Source organism: Dermacentor andersoni, chromosome 2 (genome assembly GCF_023375885.2).
Source record: "Dermacentor andersoni chromosome 2, qqDerAnde1_hic_scaffold, whole genome shotgun sequence".
NCBI classification, from domain to species: Eukaryota; Metazoa; Arthropoda; class Arachnida; order Ixodida; family Ixodidae; genus Dermacentor; species Dermacentor andersoni.
The window spans coordinates 48,822,106-48,840,338 of NC_092815.1; the positions used below are offsets into that span (position 1 = coordinate 48,822,106).

Here is an 18,233-nt window from a genome sequence, read left to right on the forward strand (position 1 = left end):
TCTGCTGTGCGAGGTCTCACATGCCGCACATCAGATCAGGAACTGCTCCAGGATGACTGCGGCTCCTACAAAGACCCACTTACTACTTTTCACAAGATCACCTCACACTATAGGGACGGCAGGAGGTTTTTTCCTCCCCCCCCCCCCCCCCCCATCAGAAGCTCAACGGAGCTCAGGCAGTCACATTAAGAATGATTCAAACTAAATCTTATCCCACACCTTTTGTGCTTAACTAAATTGACCAGGATTTTCCCGCGGAATGTAAAAGTTGTGGACACACTCCGTGTCTATTTGATCATATGTTCTGGCTGTGCCCCAACCAAAGGGCTTCGGATCTCAACAGTGAGGAGGACTGGAGTCGGCTCATATCCAGCGAAGTCCTCCAAGATCAACTCCTGGCCGTCCGGAGAGCTCACGACATCGGGAAAGCCTTTGGCCTACCGGTGCCTACGTGGGCGGAGCCACCGACTTAGCCTGGGGTCTTGTGCCCTTGGACCCTAGTTTCTCTGGACTAAAATAAAGTTCTTGCCATGCCATGCCCCATGCGCGGTTCCTAATATAGGAAGTAACGGCACGGGGCTTTTAAGTGTAAAAAACAGCTTTAATTTATTATTGCCAATTCGTTTCCGTCTGATCTTGTGACCGTTGTCGTATGGTCCACTTCTACCTCCAGGAAAATGTGTTGATGGAACGTGGCGTGATGGTCTTCTCGTACGTGCTACCTCTGGAGACGTCGTTCAGTTGCACCTTGCGCTCAGTGTTGGTGCTGGAACGGAACAAAAACACGAAATAATTGTTGCAGTGAATTAAACTGTGTACTTTAAGTATCATGTAGAATCGGAACCTGTCATCAGGAAAGAAGAGGCTCATCTTCAGTCTTGCAGATAACGGTCAATAAACCGCAGCTATTGCTTACTGCTGTATCGCAACAGATATACCTAAATTGCAGAAGATGATGATATATCTACAGGGTGTTCTAAATTAAGCTTTATGGTTTTCTTAAAATTAGGCACTCGGGGGCACGCGACGACCACCTGTGCAAATAAGTTATGTGGCCAGGGGGACACAAAGTTAGATGATAACTATCGCTGTCAGCAGCCCCAATTAACTAAAATTTAACAATTAAGTTTTTGTTGACTACAGTAAGTGGGCATATTTGTCCTGAAAAGTTAGAGGCAGTCGTGTTTCTACAGAGTACCAGTTGGAAGAATTCTACTTGCGTGTCTGTGCTCCGAGATATCCGACTCCAAATTTTAATTGTTCGCATAATTACTCATGCGAACAATTAAAGTGAGTTAGAATCAGCGCAAAGCTCCTCCCTGATGTGACGCGGCTGTTACCTGTGGCGTTTAGTCTGATAACGGGGCGGAGGCACAGGCAAAAGCGATAACTGTTCCGCTTCCATCCGCAACCGCTGTCGCAATACGCAACCACGCAGCCTGTAACAACGGCGGCAGCTGCCATGTCGAGAAATGGCGCCAGCGGAGAAGCCGGAGGGCAGTAAAACACGTTGTGGGGCTAATGGAATGCATCATGTAACCGCACTGAAAAACAAGGGACAAGGAAGGAACACACAAGACAGGCGCGGAACTTCAACTAAGATTTACTACGGGAAATGTCACATTTATACAGGTATCGTAATCACCCTTGCCAATCATCAGACAGCCATCACTCGACGTTGGCATGCGGGCGTGAGTGCCGCAAATTTGCTTGTAAATATTTGTACTCTTTATCACTCAATTATACTGAAGAACTGCTTACGCAGCTGCCAGATTGCATTTTTATACAGTAAGCTTCGTATATTTCACGGCTCAGTTGTGACGCAAACATCTTCAAGACTTTAGTGTCGCGGAACCTGGGCGTGCAATTACTACAGTGGCGACAATGGTCAGCCAGTTTTCCACCCCCCGCCAATCCTTCTACTCCTGCGCGGTGCTCCTGCAGTCTGACGTTTAGGCACCGTCCTGTCTGCCCTATGTAGCTATTGTCACAGGAGAGAGGTATCTGGTACACTACCCCTACTCTGCATGGGACGAACAGGTCGACGTGCTTGATATCACATTCATTTCTTTTGTTCTTACCCTGCACCATCTTGCACATGCCCGTCAGTTTTTTGGGCGCCGTGAAAACCACCGGTACTTCACATTTTTCAGCCACCTTTTTGAGGCGGTGGGTAATTTGGTGGTAGTACGGGATGGCAACAGGTCTACGACGTTGTGGCTCTACGCTTGGGCGGAGCTCTGATGGGCTCCGCGCTTCCTTGGCAAGGGTTTCTAGCACCGAGGTGACCATATCATGCTGAAATCCAACTGTAGGAACACGCTATGTTGCATTTCATGCTGGCAGGACTTATCAAGAGCAGCACGCAGGCAGTTTTTTGCAATTCCCCTTTTTACAAGCTTCGAATGAGCTGACTGGTAGTTTAAAATACCTTTTTTTGATCGAGGCTGATACCTCCAGCACGCATGGGTTCCAGCAATAATAATGAAAATGTCCAGGAACTGCAGGCATCCATGTGTAGGCAACTCAAAGGTGAAATTCAACCCAAACGCGCTTTCTCGGAAAGTTGCAAGAACACGCTCTACTGCAGCTGAACCGCCTCCCTCCCCAACCCCTTTAAAAAAGAATGGCATAATCGTCAACATATCTAAAAATCTTAGCCGAGTAGGCTGTGTCAATGCGTTCAGCAATTCGCTTGTCACAATATGATAAAAATATGTCACTTAATAAAGGGGCAATACATGAACCAATGCACACTCCATGATACTCCATGATACAATACATGAACCAATGCACTAAATGTGAGATTTCCCGTAGTAAATCTTAGTTGAAGTTCCGCGCCTGTCTTGTGTGTTCCTTCCTTGTCCCTTGTTTTTCAGTGCGGTTACGTGATGCATTCCATTAACGACCACCAACTAGCCCGCTTATCCCTGTTAAATTGTGGGGCTAGTTGGTGCATAGCTTTCAATATATTAAGCGCCAAAAGTGACGGCACACAAGAAGGAATACAGACAGGACAAGGCGCTACTTGCAACTGTTTATTGAAATCACAGGTGGCTGATTATATAGCCATGAGGAGAGGGGAACGAAAAAAGAAGGACACTGAATATGTGAATGCGCACGTGCGAGAACACTGAGGATAAAGGGAACCACGCTTAATCGAAATCTAAAACTTATCTAAAAACATGCTTTCATTCGTGTATGTATTCAACGACGGGGTACTGACACAGTTGTCCCCTCTTTTCTTAATCTCGTTGAATAATCAGAAACATGTCGCCGTTAAATACAAAATTCCTGTGGTTTTTTTCCGCGCCGCGAAAACTTGCTACTTTGTGCCACCTGATTGGTCCGGATGACACTAAAAAAGTAGGGTGTTCTATTAAACATACAAACTCTTTTGTTAAGTGTGAAGAAGGGGTAGTATACCACATACCACTGAAGTGTGGAAAAGAGTATATCGGCCAAACTGGGCGATGTACTAATGAACGCCTGCGGGAGCATAAGCTTTCATTGAAAAATGGATATGGTTCAAACTTGCCGCTTCATTGCAAGGCCTGCGGGAATGAGGATGAACAAGTATGTAAAGCAAGGCTTCATGATACGACAATCATGTATAAAAGTAAAGATTCTGTTGCGCGTGAATTGTTGGAGGCCAACGAGATTAAGCAAAGAGGGGACAACTGTGTCAGTACCCCCTCGTTGAATATATACACGAATGAAAGCATGTTTTTAGATAAGTTTTAGATTTCGATTAAGCGTGATTCCCTTTATCCTCAGTGTTCTCGCACGTGCGCATTCACATATTCAGTGTCCTTCTTTTTTCGCTCCGCTCTCCTCGTGGCTAAATAATCAGCCACCTGTGATTTCCATAAACAGTTGCAAGTAGCGCCTTGTCCTGTCTGTATTCCTTCTTGTGTGCCGTCACTATTGGCGCTTCACCTATTGAAAGCCGGAGGGCAGTGCGCGTGCGCAATGGTGACTAGACGAGCGAGCATGGTTGGCAATGCTGTGTTTATTAAACTATTTCACAAAGTTTTATTTGAGTTTATTGCTGTCAAGGCAATTCCTCAAGGTTTTAACGCAGCACATTTCATATCAGGTGCTGGCTCCACTTTTCTCTACGGTCATTTGCAGCCTTCTGTTGCGGGCATTCTGGATCACCAAGGACCCGCAAAGCCTTGAGAATAACGTAGATGCGAAGCGTGTAGCATCATACAGAATAATGATCATATAGCAATAGTCCATACAAAATATGTTGTGTAGAGCAGAAACGAGCAAATATAAAGCATAAAACGAGGCTGCATGTAAGTTCACATAAACATGTTGGAACATTCATCTAATAGGAGCCAGCAACACGGTGATTAAATGGTACATGCGCCAGCGCACGATTGATAAATGCCGTTCAGTAAGACGACTGACGCATACAAATGCTCTCGCTGTAACTGTTAACTTACGGATTAAGCACAATTGCGACCGTGGCTCCTTGGGGGGTCTTGAATGCCCCAAACTCCAGAGCGTGCCCATCTCCGCTTTTCTGCCTAGAGGCAACTCGTAAGCTTCCACGTGGTAGGAACTTCCTAAAAACGTTGGAAGAAAGAAATTATCAGGATTTGCACGCTGCAGGGCAGGTCAACAACTTCCCTGGTTTTTTTTTTTTTTTTTTTTTTTTTGTCACTAGTGTGAAATAGACGCGCTACAACCACGGAAATACGACGAGAAAGAGAAGGGCATCCACACTTGTCTTTTTGTTTTGTTTTGTTTTGTTTTTCGCCCATGGAATCTATCCGTTTACCTGGCACGTTCTCAGTGCACTTAAACTCTTGCAACTCGACATTTTATTTATTTATCTTATTTTCAATACTGCCAGTCTCTTTATCGAGACCATAGCAGGTGGGCATATTTTTACAATGTAAGCGTTGATACAACATTTTTCACAGAACATGTGTATACAAAGTACAATAAACTAGATACGCTACATGTAGCTACACAGTACAGTCTGGAAAAATACAAAATGCAAAAAAAAGAAAGACATCGTTTCATGCATATAATTAGTGAAGTCAACTATAACGATAAAACAGATGCTATATATACATTGTCATTCAATACAATCTCGTGAAATATAAGTGCAACACAACCATTTACAACCTAACAGTGTATAACTTGTGTGTTTACGTTTACGATATGTGTGTTTTATACGTTGTTTGCTTTCGATAATATTTGCGGGACAAAGGAAAGATGGGCTGCGCCTTTTTGCACGCTATTGTCACGGGTGCCTGCCGTATGGCGAGAGAAATCAGCTTTATTAAGCCCAAACTGTGTCTTTATTAAAACCCACCAGCTCCTGACGCTATAGATCCATGCTTGGTATTGATTCTGAGGATGTTCCACACGTACTCGACAATAGTCAATACATCCAAATTTCGTCCCTTTTGCGATAGCGTGGATCGGATAAGCCTACCTGGGTGTGAAATTAAGACCGGGAAAATGTAGTAATGCTATTCCAAAGCTATTTCTTTTTGTGCTTCGTCCGAAGTTCCGAACAACGACCCACCATCGTCATCACCGGGATTGGCCGATCGTTAACGGTGGACTATGAAATGACTAGAATTAAGCCAAAGTAATCTTTATTTGAGTTCGTCTCAGAAATCTATTGTTTTCAAAACAGTGCACGTTGTGGTTCGGGTGTGTCAGGCAGCTACAAATTATACGCTCAACTGACTGCATAGCTGTATAGGTTGTACAGCTGTATATAGGGCTGTATAGCTGTACAGCTGTATGTAAGTATTGGTATAGCTGAATGATGAGAGCGTGCGGCAGCAGCACGGCCACGCTCGTCTATTGGGTGGATTTATCAGCGTGCTTAACTAGTAGATCACCTGACTATCCGCTTTCACACATAGCTTCGAGGTTGCAAAATAGTGCCTTGGCAGCATGCTTACGTGAAGTGCGCCAGTGCGTAGTACATGGGTTGCTTGTAGAACTCGCGTGCTTCAGCGTCCACGATGATGGGTGAGTCGACGAAGTTCTGAACCCAGTTGGGCCCACCCTGCTTGTCTAAGGCAAGGTTCCAATCCACCCACCCGGTCACCCAGTGTTGCAGATCCTGTGGCAGAAGTGCGTCCGCCCGGAGGCGCCATGGGTCATCGTGTCGCTTACAGTCTATCCTAATTTGGTGCCAGACAGAGTGGCACTAAATTGTGATTTGCGGTTTTTCTTGTGATTGTAGCACTTGTTTCAGGCAATCATAGTTTTGCTTTGATACGGAGGTACCCAAGAAATTATGAAAGCGTACTTTTTAGAACAAAACGTCAATGGATACGTAAACCAAGCTTCCTAAAAATTATTATATATATAGGGAAATAGCACTAATAGAACACGGGTGATGGCTGTGCAATATAATATGCTGGGAGTTGGCGCTGCGCATGCGTAAAGCAATAAACGATCAGCTGATATTTAGTGTCCGCATTGCCTATTTTCTTGCGTTTTTCCTGTTTTGATTGTTCGCGTTGTGTTAGGTAAATGGATCCATAGCGACTAGATCAACACAACGCGTTTCTAAGTCATATCTAGTATACGACTTGCTAATATGCGTTTATATTTCTTGTTTAGTATAGGCAAATTAAGCTTTAAAAAATCGACAAACGAATCATATGCGTGCGTACAAACTGTCTGCCTCAGCGATAGCCGGTTTAGCATGCATGTTCATGCGCTGCACTCATTAAATAATCACGCACGCCTGGTTATAATATTTTAACCCCTGTAGGGCACTTCTGCGTATTTCTTCTACGCTTACATGTAATTACACCCCAATAAAAGCGTGTGACATATGATTTATATGCTCATTACTATTTCTAAACATTTTTTTTCTAAGGACTAGCGTTTGCAACAGCGCGTAACACAGTCACAGCATGACTATAGAGTCTGTCGCGAACACTTTCAGTAACAGACATGCCGGGGTTGTACATTTAGACGGCTCACTGATCACTTCCCCCTTCCACAGTTTACTCCAATACCTCGTGTAATTTAATTATTCCTTCGGTATCCTACGTTGTCTGTGCTGTCCCACCCGTATCGCAGGCATATGTCGCATGTTTGGATGGTCGTAAAATGTTCGGAAATATTTGGTTTAGAGCACCGCGCTTCGTTCAATTGTGGTTCAGCTTGCATTCTGGCACAACACGAACGGAAGTTCATATGGCACAAGTTGCCGCGGGTTTACCTCGAGAATGTCGTGGGAATAGTTTTCTGCGCGGTCCCAGCTGCCGAGCTGCACCTTCTCCTTGATCCACGGTTTGTCGCCCATGCACGCTTCAGTAGCGAGGATGAACTTGTCTGGGAATGCGTTGTGCGTTTCGTCCAGCCTGGCGGGGTCTGTCTCAGAGTCCGTGTACCAGTGGACGGCAACGCCAGCAACGTATTTTGCTGCATCCTTGTCGTTCAGTACCTACGGGAAGCGCAATACTGCTTTCCGCCATTGTACAATCCTTAAGTGCCAAAGCCTATATTCACAAGCATCAACACGCACACGAGAACAAAAAATCTGTGCGCCATTTGCAGACCAGTAATATCTTTCGGGTATCGCATTCGATACACTTCAGCAAACCAAGCAGCGGAATACGATGCGTACGATAGGAAGAGACACGTTAGCAAAAACTATAGCTTCGCTGGTACGAAAGATAGGGCGTAAATTTGAACGATCACCGTGGTGAGCGGAAAACACGAGGGAAATACAAAACTGATTACAAAAGAGGAAGCTCAGTCTAAAACTTGAAACGCTTGCCGTACTGCAAGCACTCAAAGCTTGGTGTAAGCACAAAGGTTCATTAAGATACCATAGGCTCCCTCGAATGCATCACCGACCTTTTAAAGGAGATTGCACTAAAGCCGACCTTTTCGTAGTTTTTGACACATATGCGGTCATATGAGCATCACTTCGGGACAGTATAGAGTTATAAGAAAGGGGATCTATGACTCCTCGACTTTTATCTTGCATCTTGGTCTCAGGTTCACCGCGCTCTTTCGTGTCGATTCTCAGCAACAAGACTGAGGGACGTTTTCATTAGTAAAGAAAACTGAACTTTATTTCCATGGTAAGGTTAAGATATAAAGCAAAATAAAATAAAACGGAATAGATTTCGAAGAAATAAGTCGGGAAATAATGGGAGAAGCGATCTTCCTCGCGATTTGTTACATCTTTCCACAGCTGTCGCTGTCCTTTTTTGTTTTCTTTCACTGCGGGGAAGTGAGGGCCAATTACAAAATTTGATGCAAGTTCTACAACGTGTTTCGAGGAGTGACCTGACGCAATTGAAAGGGGCGCGCAAGCTTGCACTCGGTGCGGTGCTCTTCCTGGGACTGGCCGTCAGGGCGGCTGGGCATACCTAAAGATTCGACCGGCTCTGCTCAGGCTCGTAATGCTCTTTTCTTTTAATTAACTTGTCAGATGTAAAAGGCATACAATGCATTGATTAGTGAATATATGAGCTTGTTTGTAAGCATCATCTAATTGTTGTATCAACTATGTCTATATTGTTTCATCCTCTAATTTGCTGTAGTTTTTTTATTCGCTGCTGGCACGATCGCTTCTGATAATGCAACAAGTGTACAAGCACGTTACTGACACGTCTGACGACTTACCATTTTGGCCCAGAATGGAAGGAGCACCCGCATGTCGTCTAGAATCATCAGTGCGATCTTGTCCGGCCCGTAGCCGGCTTTTTCCAAGGCCGGTCCTAGGTCCAACTTGATGAAGTCGCGCTGGATTGCGGGCGTAAACCCCATGCTCTGGAAAGAGTAGTTTGGGTCTAAACCCGCCGTGGGCTCGTTCTCAGCCGTCAAGCCCCAGAAGTTGATGCCGTTGCGCTCGTATTCTTGTAGGAACCTAGGTTTTGAGCTTGAATTTAGTTTCCGATAATACGCGCAGCCAGTGCACGATTTCTAATGCGGAGAAAAAAGAAAGCTCTTAGTCAAGCAATGTGGCTCTGCAGTAGTATTGATCAACAACCAGCGATGAGGTGACGCTTTCAAACCAAATAGGATCATGCCACCGTAAAACGCAACTTTCTCAGTACTATTTAGGTGGTGGGGAAGTCCACATCCTGACGGACTCCATGCAGGCGCGTAGAAACTACAGAAACGGTAGGGTCTGCATGGCAAGCACCAAGCTAATAAATAAAAGCAAGGGCCTCGGCGCAATCGAACTCATCTGGATAGCAGGTCACAATGGCATCAGGGAAAATGTACTCGCCCACATGGTGGCCATTGCGCGCGCAACATACCACCCCGACAGAGAGGCGAGCATTGAACCGGAACCAGTGGACTGGAGCCGATCGGCAATCCTCGATCATTACAGGAGGGCTCGAATTAAATTCGCCTCTCCCTGTCGGAATCTAAGGAAACCGGAACAAGTCACCTGGAGGAGGTCGCAAACTAAAGCTCACCCACACTTGCATCTCCTACGCAAGACAGATAAAGAGAGATATCCATATGAGTACCCGTGGCGCGGGGCCGAGCCCACGCTGGGCCACATCACACGGGAACACGCCGAGGCGCCTCGAGGAAACATTAACAAAACCACAACGCAAGAGGGATGGGAGGCCTTGCTCTCCAGCTCGGAGGAGGCGGCCCAGAGGCTGCCATGCTCCAGGCGAGCCGAAGAGCTCACGCCAGCAAAGCGCGAGAAAAGGGGCCCCGACCAGCCTGAAGACCACTCGTCATATTTTGTGAAATAAAAGCTTTTTACCACAACTACTACTACTTCCTAAAATTAATAATGTCTTGGAAACAGATTTTGAGCGACCGTAAAGCCACTCTGTTCTGTAACGCGCAATATACAATTTAGATCGCTCTCACGGTTAATAAGAGAGGAAAGAATGCACTTAAGTTTCTACCCCTTGTCCAGACTAGTGGGTGTGAAGGTAGGCTGTATATATAGGGGGCGATAGGACGCGGTGGCACGGCCATAAACCTTGTTTTAAGGCGCAACTATGACCATATATGTGTCGTGTGGCATACGCTAGAGAGCTTTGAGTGTAATTAGAGCAATTGCAACAAGCTCCGTCGGCATGAATTCTGTACAAAAACAAAGTTATAACTTTCCTGTCGGAGGCGGTGATCAAAGCAGGGGACAATCATCGGAAAAAGCGAAGAGTCAATGTGTGCTCACATGTCCTTTTTGCCGACACAGATTGGGGCCATCTCACAACTTGCCCTCTCGTTTATCTATAGTAATTTATCTTATCTAATATCTAAATGAAGCAAGAGGTCACGCGATAGCAGAAAAAAAGAAGTTTAAGCAAGTAATGAAAGGTGCAGTTCACTGGTCTGCAATATAGTCATTGTCGTTATTGTATGATACGATTAATGTGACTGACGATTAAGTATTGGACAACACTGCGGTGGAGCTTTGTCTTTGCAGAGGTTCTGGGGAGCTAGCACCGTGCGACAGCTTTGCAGCTCTTGATACAGGAACAGATTACATTGCATAAAGCGTCAATTCTGGGCACCTGACAAAGTAGTTTGCCCATGTCTTGTAGTATGGTCCACCGGGATGCCCGATAAGAAAGCCGCCATGATTAAGTTGTCCATTGGTCTTCATCCATGCTGGGCCACTCCAGGGGCTGGCGAACATCCATACGGCATGCTTGGATGCATTTAATGCTCGTTTGATGTACGGGATCTGGAGCGAGAGAAGATAGACAAATTCTACTACAATATAAGCACGCGAACTTTGAAACCATTTTTTCCCCATTTTTAAGAACTGTTTGTCAATGTGCCTATTGTTACTGTACACTCTAAGAGTTGGTGAACTGCTATGCGAGTGCGAGCCGAGATTCAGAAAATTGATATCTGCAGAGTCCATCATAACGTTTTGTAAATAGCCATTGCGTGCGTACCGCCGGTTTTCTGCCCAGATCTCATCGTCTTCGTTAACATTCATTATGGACTGGCTATAATTCCCATGCACAAGATTGAACCCCTTGACGGTGACCATGACCACATGTTTATGAAAGCCTGGCTGCTTGACAGGGCACTATAAACAAGAGAACTTTACGTAATACATTGGCACCGAACCCTTTCCCATCGGAAATAGCGTTCTTTTTTTCTTCTTCTTTCTTGGCAAACCATGCACCAACCAGCCCAATTAAACACAATCCTAAACACAATTTCACTGCGTGGTGTACAATACTTCGGGCACATGCATTGCAGTAGATGTAATCTCATAAGGCAGTCCCATAGTTTCCTCAAAGGCACTGAAACGAACCTTTAGCTCGAAGTCTTCATCGGCAAGAGAAAAGTTCGCCAGAGCGAAATCACCCGGTGTGTCCGCGTACGTGTACTGTCGCACAGAGAAATCACAGCTTGCCATCGGCACTCGGCCAATGTTGTAGGACAATCCTGTACAATCGGAGAATAGTAGGAATGTAAAGAAGTAACAGCAAGTCTCAGCTGCGAAATTGCCACTCATTGGGTACATAGGTATACCTTTGTCGGCGTAGTATGATTGGATGACATCTTCCTGCATACCTTTCGGCAGGGATTTGATGTTGATGCCCGCGGCGTCGGTAAAGGCTCCGCCAAAACCGTAAATTGTCTGGTAAGTTTTGGACGTGTCGACGACTATGGTTACAGTGTCGTCGTCACTGCGCGAAAAGCCTAAAATTGTTAAAAGAACAGTTGTCGCACGAAATTTGGACCGGGTATAAACATCACAATAAATCTGCGTGCGCCGCTGTATCAAACACAATATAAATGAATTGAGGGGTGCCCTCGGAAGACACAATATGGAGAGGAGATGAGCGAAAGCTGCTTATTTAGGTGCAGATAATCCTGCTGGTGTGTATGTAGCGCCTCTGTAGCCCATCGGGAAATTAATCGAGAACAGAAACGTCCCAGTAATCATAGAGGAAGACGATTGCGGGAAAAACCTGGAACTACAGATTAAATCTTTACTGTGAGCTATAAATAATCCAGAAAAATTCCTGACGCACTCGCCATACCACGCGCTCACCCCACAGGAACGAAGAAAAAAAGAAAAGAACAAAGTTGGAGATACGTTATGGTGAAGCACAGATCTTATTAGCCAAACAATTATGTATATAAAAATAATGTGTCATTTTGGACACAATCGGACCATCTGAACGTTTCTACGTAACCTTAAGTTTAGCTACGGGGGCGGCATTATCAGTAGACCAGTTCAGCGAGCCTCCGGTTGCCTTTGCTACACGTTGATTACTTAATTTTTCATTTTCTCTACATTGCCGTCTTTTTATAAATGAAAACGGCTCTAAGTCAACATGTTTATCACATTACTAACTGCCAAGAGTTCTTATTACTCTCTGTAATAAGTAATTTTATGGTTATAACATCCTGATGATCGTCATATTGTCTCTGACCGAGAAGTTGACATAAGCTGTATGTGTGCATCATTATAGTTAAAATGAAGGCGTAAACACATGGCGATACCTGGCTGCAAGTCGAAGCTGCCGGTTGTCTTAGCAAACCTGAGTCCAGCCTTGTTGCTCTCGAAAACAAGTATCTGTCCCTGAGGGGCCAGGCTCACTTCCCCAAGGTAATCGCAGTACGTGGTGTTGCACACGCACACCACGCTGCCTTTGCCGTAGTCTCTGGGTTGGCATTGCGACCAGGCGCCTGGGCGGTGAAAGAACGCAGACAAGGTTCAGCAACAGCACAATGGTTTATATTTTTTGGTGAACGATGCAGTATATAAAAAAAAAAACTCCCATCTTATGCTAAGCTTCGTAAGTCTAGGCGACGCGTAATCGAATATTAGAGTTGCACTGTCATTGCTAAACAATGATTAGACAATTGATTCTCTAAATGAATTCCTCACTTGTTCTTTCTCTCGCTCTCTCTCTCTCTCATACACACACGCACGCGTACACGCACTCATGCACTCACGCATCGGTTAGCCAGCCAACCAGCCCACTTTGTCATATTCAGCAAGTTGTCGAATTCTGCCATGTTGGCGTTTTGAGACAATCAAAGAGGTCATAGCAGCCGTGTGGGCCAATCAGGGCTGCAAAATGGCGAATTCAACAATATGGCAGAATTTGAGAGTACCCAAAGCATGGTCCAGAGTAACAACCGCTGGCCAGCCAGCCAGCCAATTAAAGAAACGAGGATGCTTGCTAGCCAGCTGTTATTGTCCCGATTAGCTCATTTGGCAGGCGAACTACAGCGCTTAGCCTATAACACCGCGAGTGGATCCCCTCATAAGCCCGAGTTCTTGTTCCGCTGCGAAGTTTTCCTCACGAGAGGCGTGCATGTATTTGCTTTATAGCATCGTGCTGCGTTAACGTGGATGACCATTCCCGTATTATTGAACATGTGTACAAAAAGACTGGTAGACCCCATCCATATGTGAGAGCAAGTGTTCTGCGAAGCTTTGACATTTACGCATATGTTATCCAAATGAAATGTTCATGCAAATGTAACGCGGCAACATAAATGTAACACAGGGATGCAAATATTTCGATGCAAGTTCGGCGTCCGTTTAGTGAAACGAACGCACATTAAAGTTATTAGACACAGTTTGTTGAGGTTATGCATTCTCAGAAATGTCAGTGTTTCAAATTGGCGATGCGACTTCAGCTAGCACCATTTAGCGCGGTTGCATGAGCATGGTGCCGTATGCATGGAAGCTATATGTCAACATAACTTGTGCTTCGCGTTTTCTCGAGTCTGCTCTTGTCCTTCGTGTAGTTGCCGAGTTAGCACAATGGTGAGGAGCGGTGTGCGTGTCGAGAAATATTCAACGTCTCAAACCCTCTGGTGAACATGTGGTCATTGAACACATCGGTAATGATTACTAATTGTATGGTGACTGCTTAAAGGTACGTCCTCACTTGCGGAAATAAGCGCGCGCAAGGCACTTTCGCGGCAAGAATTCTCTAGAATAGCAGCTTGGGCTTGTTGGTTTTCCGTCCTGGTGTTAACAGCACGAAACCTAGACGGGACACGAGACAAGAAGACGACACCACAAGCGCTGCCGAAATAAGCACGCCGCCTGGCGCGCGCTTATATCCGCAAGAGGACGTAGTACGTCCTAACAAGACAGAAAGATAAGGCCTCTTTATAAAGTTCGGTAACCACCGGCTTTCCGGTTTTTATAAGTCGACATTATTAAATGTCCGGTAAGCACCACAGACAAGGACTTGCACAGAATTTGTCGTATCCAAGGATCACTGCCCTTTGTGCCTGCTGAACGAAATGCAGGTTGAGAAACGATACTCACTCGCCGCCCATGGCCGACGTGCGTCCTACCGCGCCCCGCTTTTTGGGATAGTGTGTACCGCGCTCCTTGACATGAGTCATGACCACCAAGAGTCGTTGTGTTGCTTCGATTTTACGTGCCAGCACATGCTCGCGTTCTGCATCACACTTTGCAACGCAACGAAGGCGTGCTTGTTCCGCCCGACACTTCTTTCGGTCCTCCGTCCCTTCCACACGCAATGCACGTTTTCGTCCAATATTGTGGTTGACGTGTTTTGGTGTGATGTAACTGAATTTACACTCAGCGGCTTGCTTCCTTGATTACTCTTCACATGGCGCTTACCCACTACGGAGAAAGCCGGTGGTCAAAAGGAGGAGGGGAGAGAAAAATTAAAAGAGAAAGTACGGCAGGGTAACGTGGAAGTTCTACAAATAACAATTAAATCGACTAAGTTTAGATACAATTAAATAGAACGTGTAATTTTCATATACACAGCAGATTCTGTGGTATTAAAATGATTTGGAAAATGATTGACAGTTTTCTGATGGGTACAATTGCTGATTCACGAAATTGCCGCGGTACTCAGCTTCTCGTCTTTTGCAGGTGTTCACAGATAGTCATGCAGATGTTTCTATGCCGAATGCAGAGGCCCCGAAGGAGAGAATATCTTGAGAACTTACAGAGATACCCTATCACCGGAATGAAATCTTTCAAGGCATGTTTTACGTGGCTTGCAAATCGATGGCAGGCTAACAAGATATCTTCTTCACTCCTTGCCTATTGTTGCACCGCGCCGCAAGATACCGAAAGCCACGACACTATCGCGGCGCCATCCACATGCCTTAGTGTCACATTGAGACAACATTAGGAGGTAGTTGTTAGTGGCCTAGTGAATAGTATAGAGGTGGGTGATGGGCATTTGTCTATTCGCCAAGCAGGCAGCTCCCTGAAAGTGGGAGAATAGGTAAAGAAAGCTTTGCTTTAAAGACAAAGGTAACAGAATAAAAAATTGGACAAATATTTAATTAACGTTATTCAGACGAAAACAGGCTCGGAATGACATAAAACAGTTACCATGACACTGTACAGCAAGCGCGAAACGGCGTGTATCAATCGGCACGGTAGTCGTATTCAGTCAGATAACATAAGAAGTGGGAACAGTGACACCATGGACCATATCGAGCCACGGTGCTTACTTCCATTGTACGGACAGACCATATTTTTAGGCCCCTATGCCTACTTTAATGACATTTTATTCGTAAAATGAGCGCACATGCAGCCATCAATGCATAAGTGCTGATCCCTAAAATTGAATACAAAGCATGGTTGTAACTATCGTGTGTGTATTCCGTTCCCCCCTGCAAATATATTTTTCCGGAGGTAGGCAAGTATATATCTTTCCAATACGGATCTAATATGAATACTAAGTATCGAATATCGAATCGAATATCAAACAGTCAAACGCAGACGTATATATTTACAGCAGGAATACTTAATAAGGTTTAACGAAGTACAACTAGACAAAACTACTAAAACACTACTAGACAATACCACTCGTACTAAAGAAGACAACTAACTACAAGGAACAAATTAAAGCATCAATTTTAAACACAAGATTAGTAATTCTCATATGAAATACTGCACGAAAAGCCTTTCTACAACTTTATAACCTGGTTGAAAACAAGATTTTCAAGGAAGAATGGCTGCTATATGACTAAACACTAAAAAAATGGCTTCCGAAATTCAAAAGTTGTGGGGGGAAAAAATCCGCTGAAAGGCTTGTGTGGCGTGCACACATGCAAAAGTGTCCGCTGGAAGAAAAATATCGCCGGTTTTGGCGTAAAAGATAAAACTGTCACATAATTGGATGGCCACAAACACTAAATGACTGACATACGAGCAGAAATTCCAGGTTGTCATGTACGCCTCCACCGCAAAACAGCAAAAAAAGCTTGCATTATCCATTTTGGTTCTGCATTGCTTCGAAAAGTGTTCTCGTTGTCTCGTCCTGATAACTCGCGATGCCTTGTTTAGCAGATGGAAAAAACTAACCAGACTTTAACATTCGGTTGTTGCGTAATATTTGGTCTGTTTTGATTATTCGAAAATGCTGAATAGTTCCTTTTTCGAACACGAATGTGAATAGTTGACATGTAGTATTCGATGCTTACTCGAAAGGCCGAACATTCGCCCACGCGTACACTTTGTTTATCGAGTACTTCAAGGTGACCACGTCATGCATTCACTTTCGCTGTTGACGGACAACTCACCTTGGATACAGGCGCCCGATACGATGAGTGCGAGAATGTGCACTGACATTATTGGCCCGGTCGCCGTAAAATCCTTCATTTATGCCTCAGTTATCTTTCACTTCGTTTCTACTAAAATTTGCATTGATGACAGATTATTTGGATAACGATGTTAAAATGTCAGCGACTGGCTACTTCCGTGCTCTTCATGAGAAAATGCACTGAAACACAATGCACCAGCTGTGGTCTCGGGATGTAGCCTAACTCATACGCCTGCCACTCAGAAAGACGGCGGAGAGATGCGATTAGATATATCCAGCCGGCAGACAGGGTCAACTGAGGCGAGTTCTTTGAAGTGAGCCTATCGACAGGTCGCGATAACTGAAATGGGTGTATTGCTGCTGAACTTGGAGCCGGCTCGACTGGCATCCCACATGTAAGAAAACACCATTCGCGCATTGGCGCGTTATCAAATGAATGATTTGCAATGAGATGTGTGAAGCTGAGCACGATAATAAATCCAACGCCGCGAAAACAGAGCGGATGCCGAAAGCGCAAGATATGTTTCATTGAACGTGCTCCAGAAAACGTCCCCCAATATCCGTGGGCGCACACTGTAATCGCGACCGCTTTCACCTGTGAGTCAGCATTGCCGTAAACAGTGTTTTCTATTCACGCTAAGACGCCGAAAGGACAAGCTGGCAAAGACTAAAAACACGAAGTGACGTTTACTCACGGTCGCCCTACTCTTAGAAGTAACAATTGTGGAAATCCAGTGGAATTGCTCGAGTCTAAATGACGCGAAGTGTCTCGCGCTCAGTAAAACCTTGTTCGAAACGTGCTTGTATGTGTGCGTGTGTTTTTCAAGGTAAATAAAATTCACCTTCAAGGTCATATGCACTGCATATTTAAAGGTTACATGCATCATTGTTCTTGTTAAGTCAAGCGCAAAGACCATAAACGGTGAAATGCAGCATGAGAAGACGTCAGGTTACTGTGCAGATGGCATATGACGCTTAGCGTTGCGTTTTGCTTGAAGCCCTTGCTCACGCTTGACATAGCGCTTTACTGCATATAGAAGTTTTTTATGCTCTGTGCACCGCTTGTTCTGAGCAGCTTTCTCCTCTGCTGTTAAGAAGAGGAGCCTACATAACCTACACAACCTACATAACCTTATAGCCTAAATAACCTATCAAGAAGCAGGGCGCTCCTTGGCATGTGCTTTTCTGTCGTTACGCGCCGTCACACCTCTCCTTTCTCCTTTGCCCACACCTCCCCCACGTGCCTGCGATTGTTTAACACTTTCAAACGTCGGAACGCCAGCTGTTGCGCGCGCCTGTGTGTGACCCACTGGTGAGCTTACATTGCAAGAAATCCAGCACCGAACGACGCGAAGCTATGCCAGCATATAGGCAAAGAAAGGTTCGTTTTGAAATGGCTGCCGACCCCGAGGGAACCGTCGCATCCGCTTCTTGGTCTTGTTTGAAGAGCTTGGAGGAGCAGCTTAGCAACAGCCACGCGCACGTTTACATTAAAACGATTCATAAACCACTGAGTACGCAGCCACAGTGGCTGAGCGGAGGCTGGGCGGTGCTCAACATTTTGTCGTCGGAACTTTTGATTATGCGCCACGGGCAAGACGACTACAATAGCAGTGTCATCTACAGTGTATTAGAGGACGTATGGCAATATAGCACGAATGAAGGAAAAAAGAGAACTAAGCCATACGAACGCTTATTCCGTCCGTT

At 45.2% G+C, this 18,233-nt stretch overlaps 1 protein-coding gene across 2 annotated transcripts; it reads right to left on the reverse strand.

The window, feature by feature from the left end:
* Window positions 1-580: 580 nt before the first annotated feature.
* On the reverse strand, window positions 581-16,775 carry LOC126542339 (lysosomal acid glucosylceramidase-like). 2 transcript variants are annotated; one of them, XM_055077172.2, is made up of 10 exons: window positions 16,507-16,775; window positions 12,466-12,651; window positions 11,527-11,655; window positions 11,264-11,397; window positions 10,506-10,678; window positions 8,638-8,881; window positions 7,220-7,444; window positions 5,940-6,103; window positions 4,455-4,577; window positions 581-766 (listed from the first exon to the last, which is right to left on the reverse strand). In XM_055077172.2, the coding sequence occupies exons 1-10, from the start codon at window positions 16,583-16,585 to the stop codon at window positions 664-666; spliced, it is 1,560 nt and encodes a 519-aa protein (XP_054933147.1). In that variant the 5' UTR covers window positions 16,586-16,775; the 3' UTR covers window positions 581-663. The 2 variants fall into 2 exon arrangements, with proteins under 2 accessions (XP_054933147.1, XP_050045331.1); XM_050189374.3 differs by having other exon boundaries at window positions 11,485-11,655.
* Window positions 16,776-18,233: the final 1,458 nt, after the last annotated feature.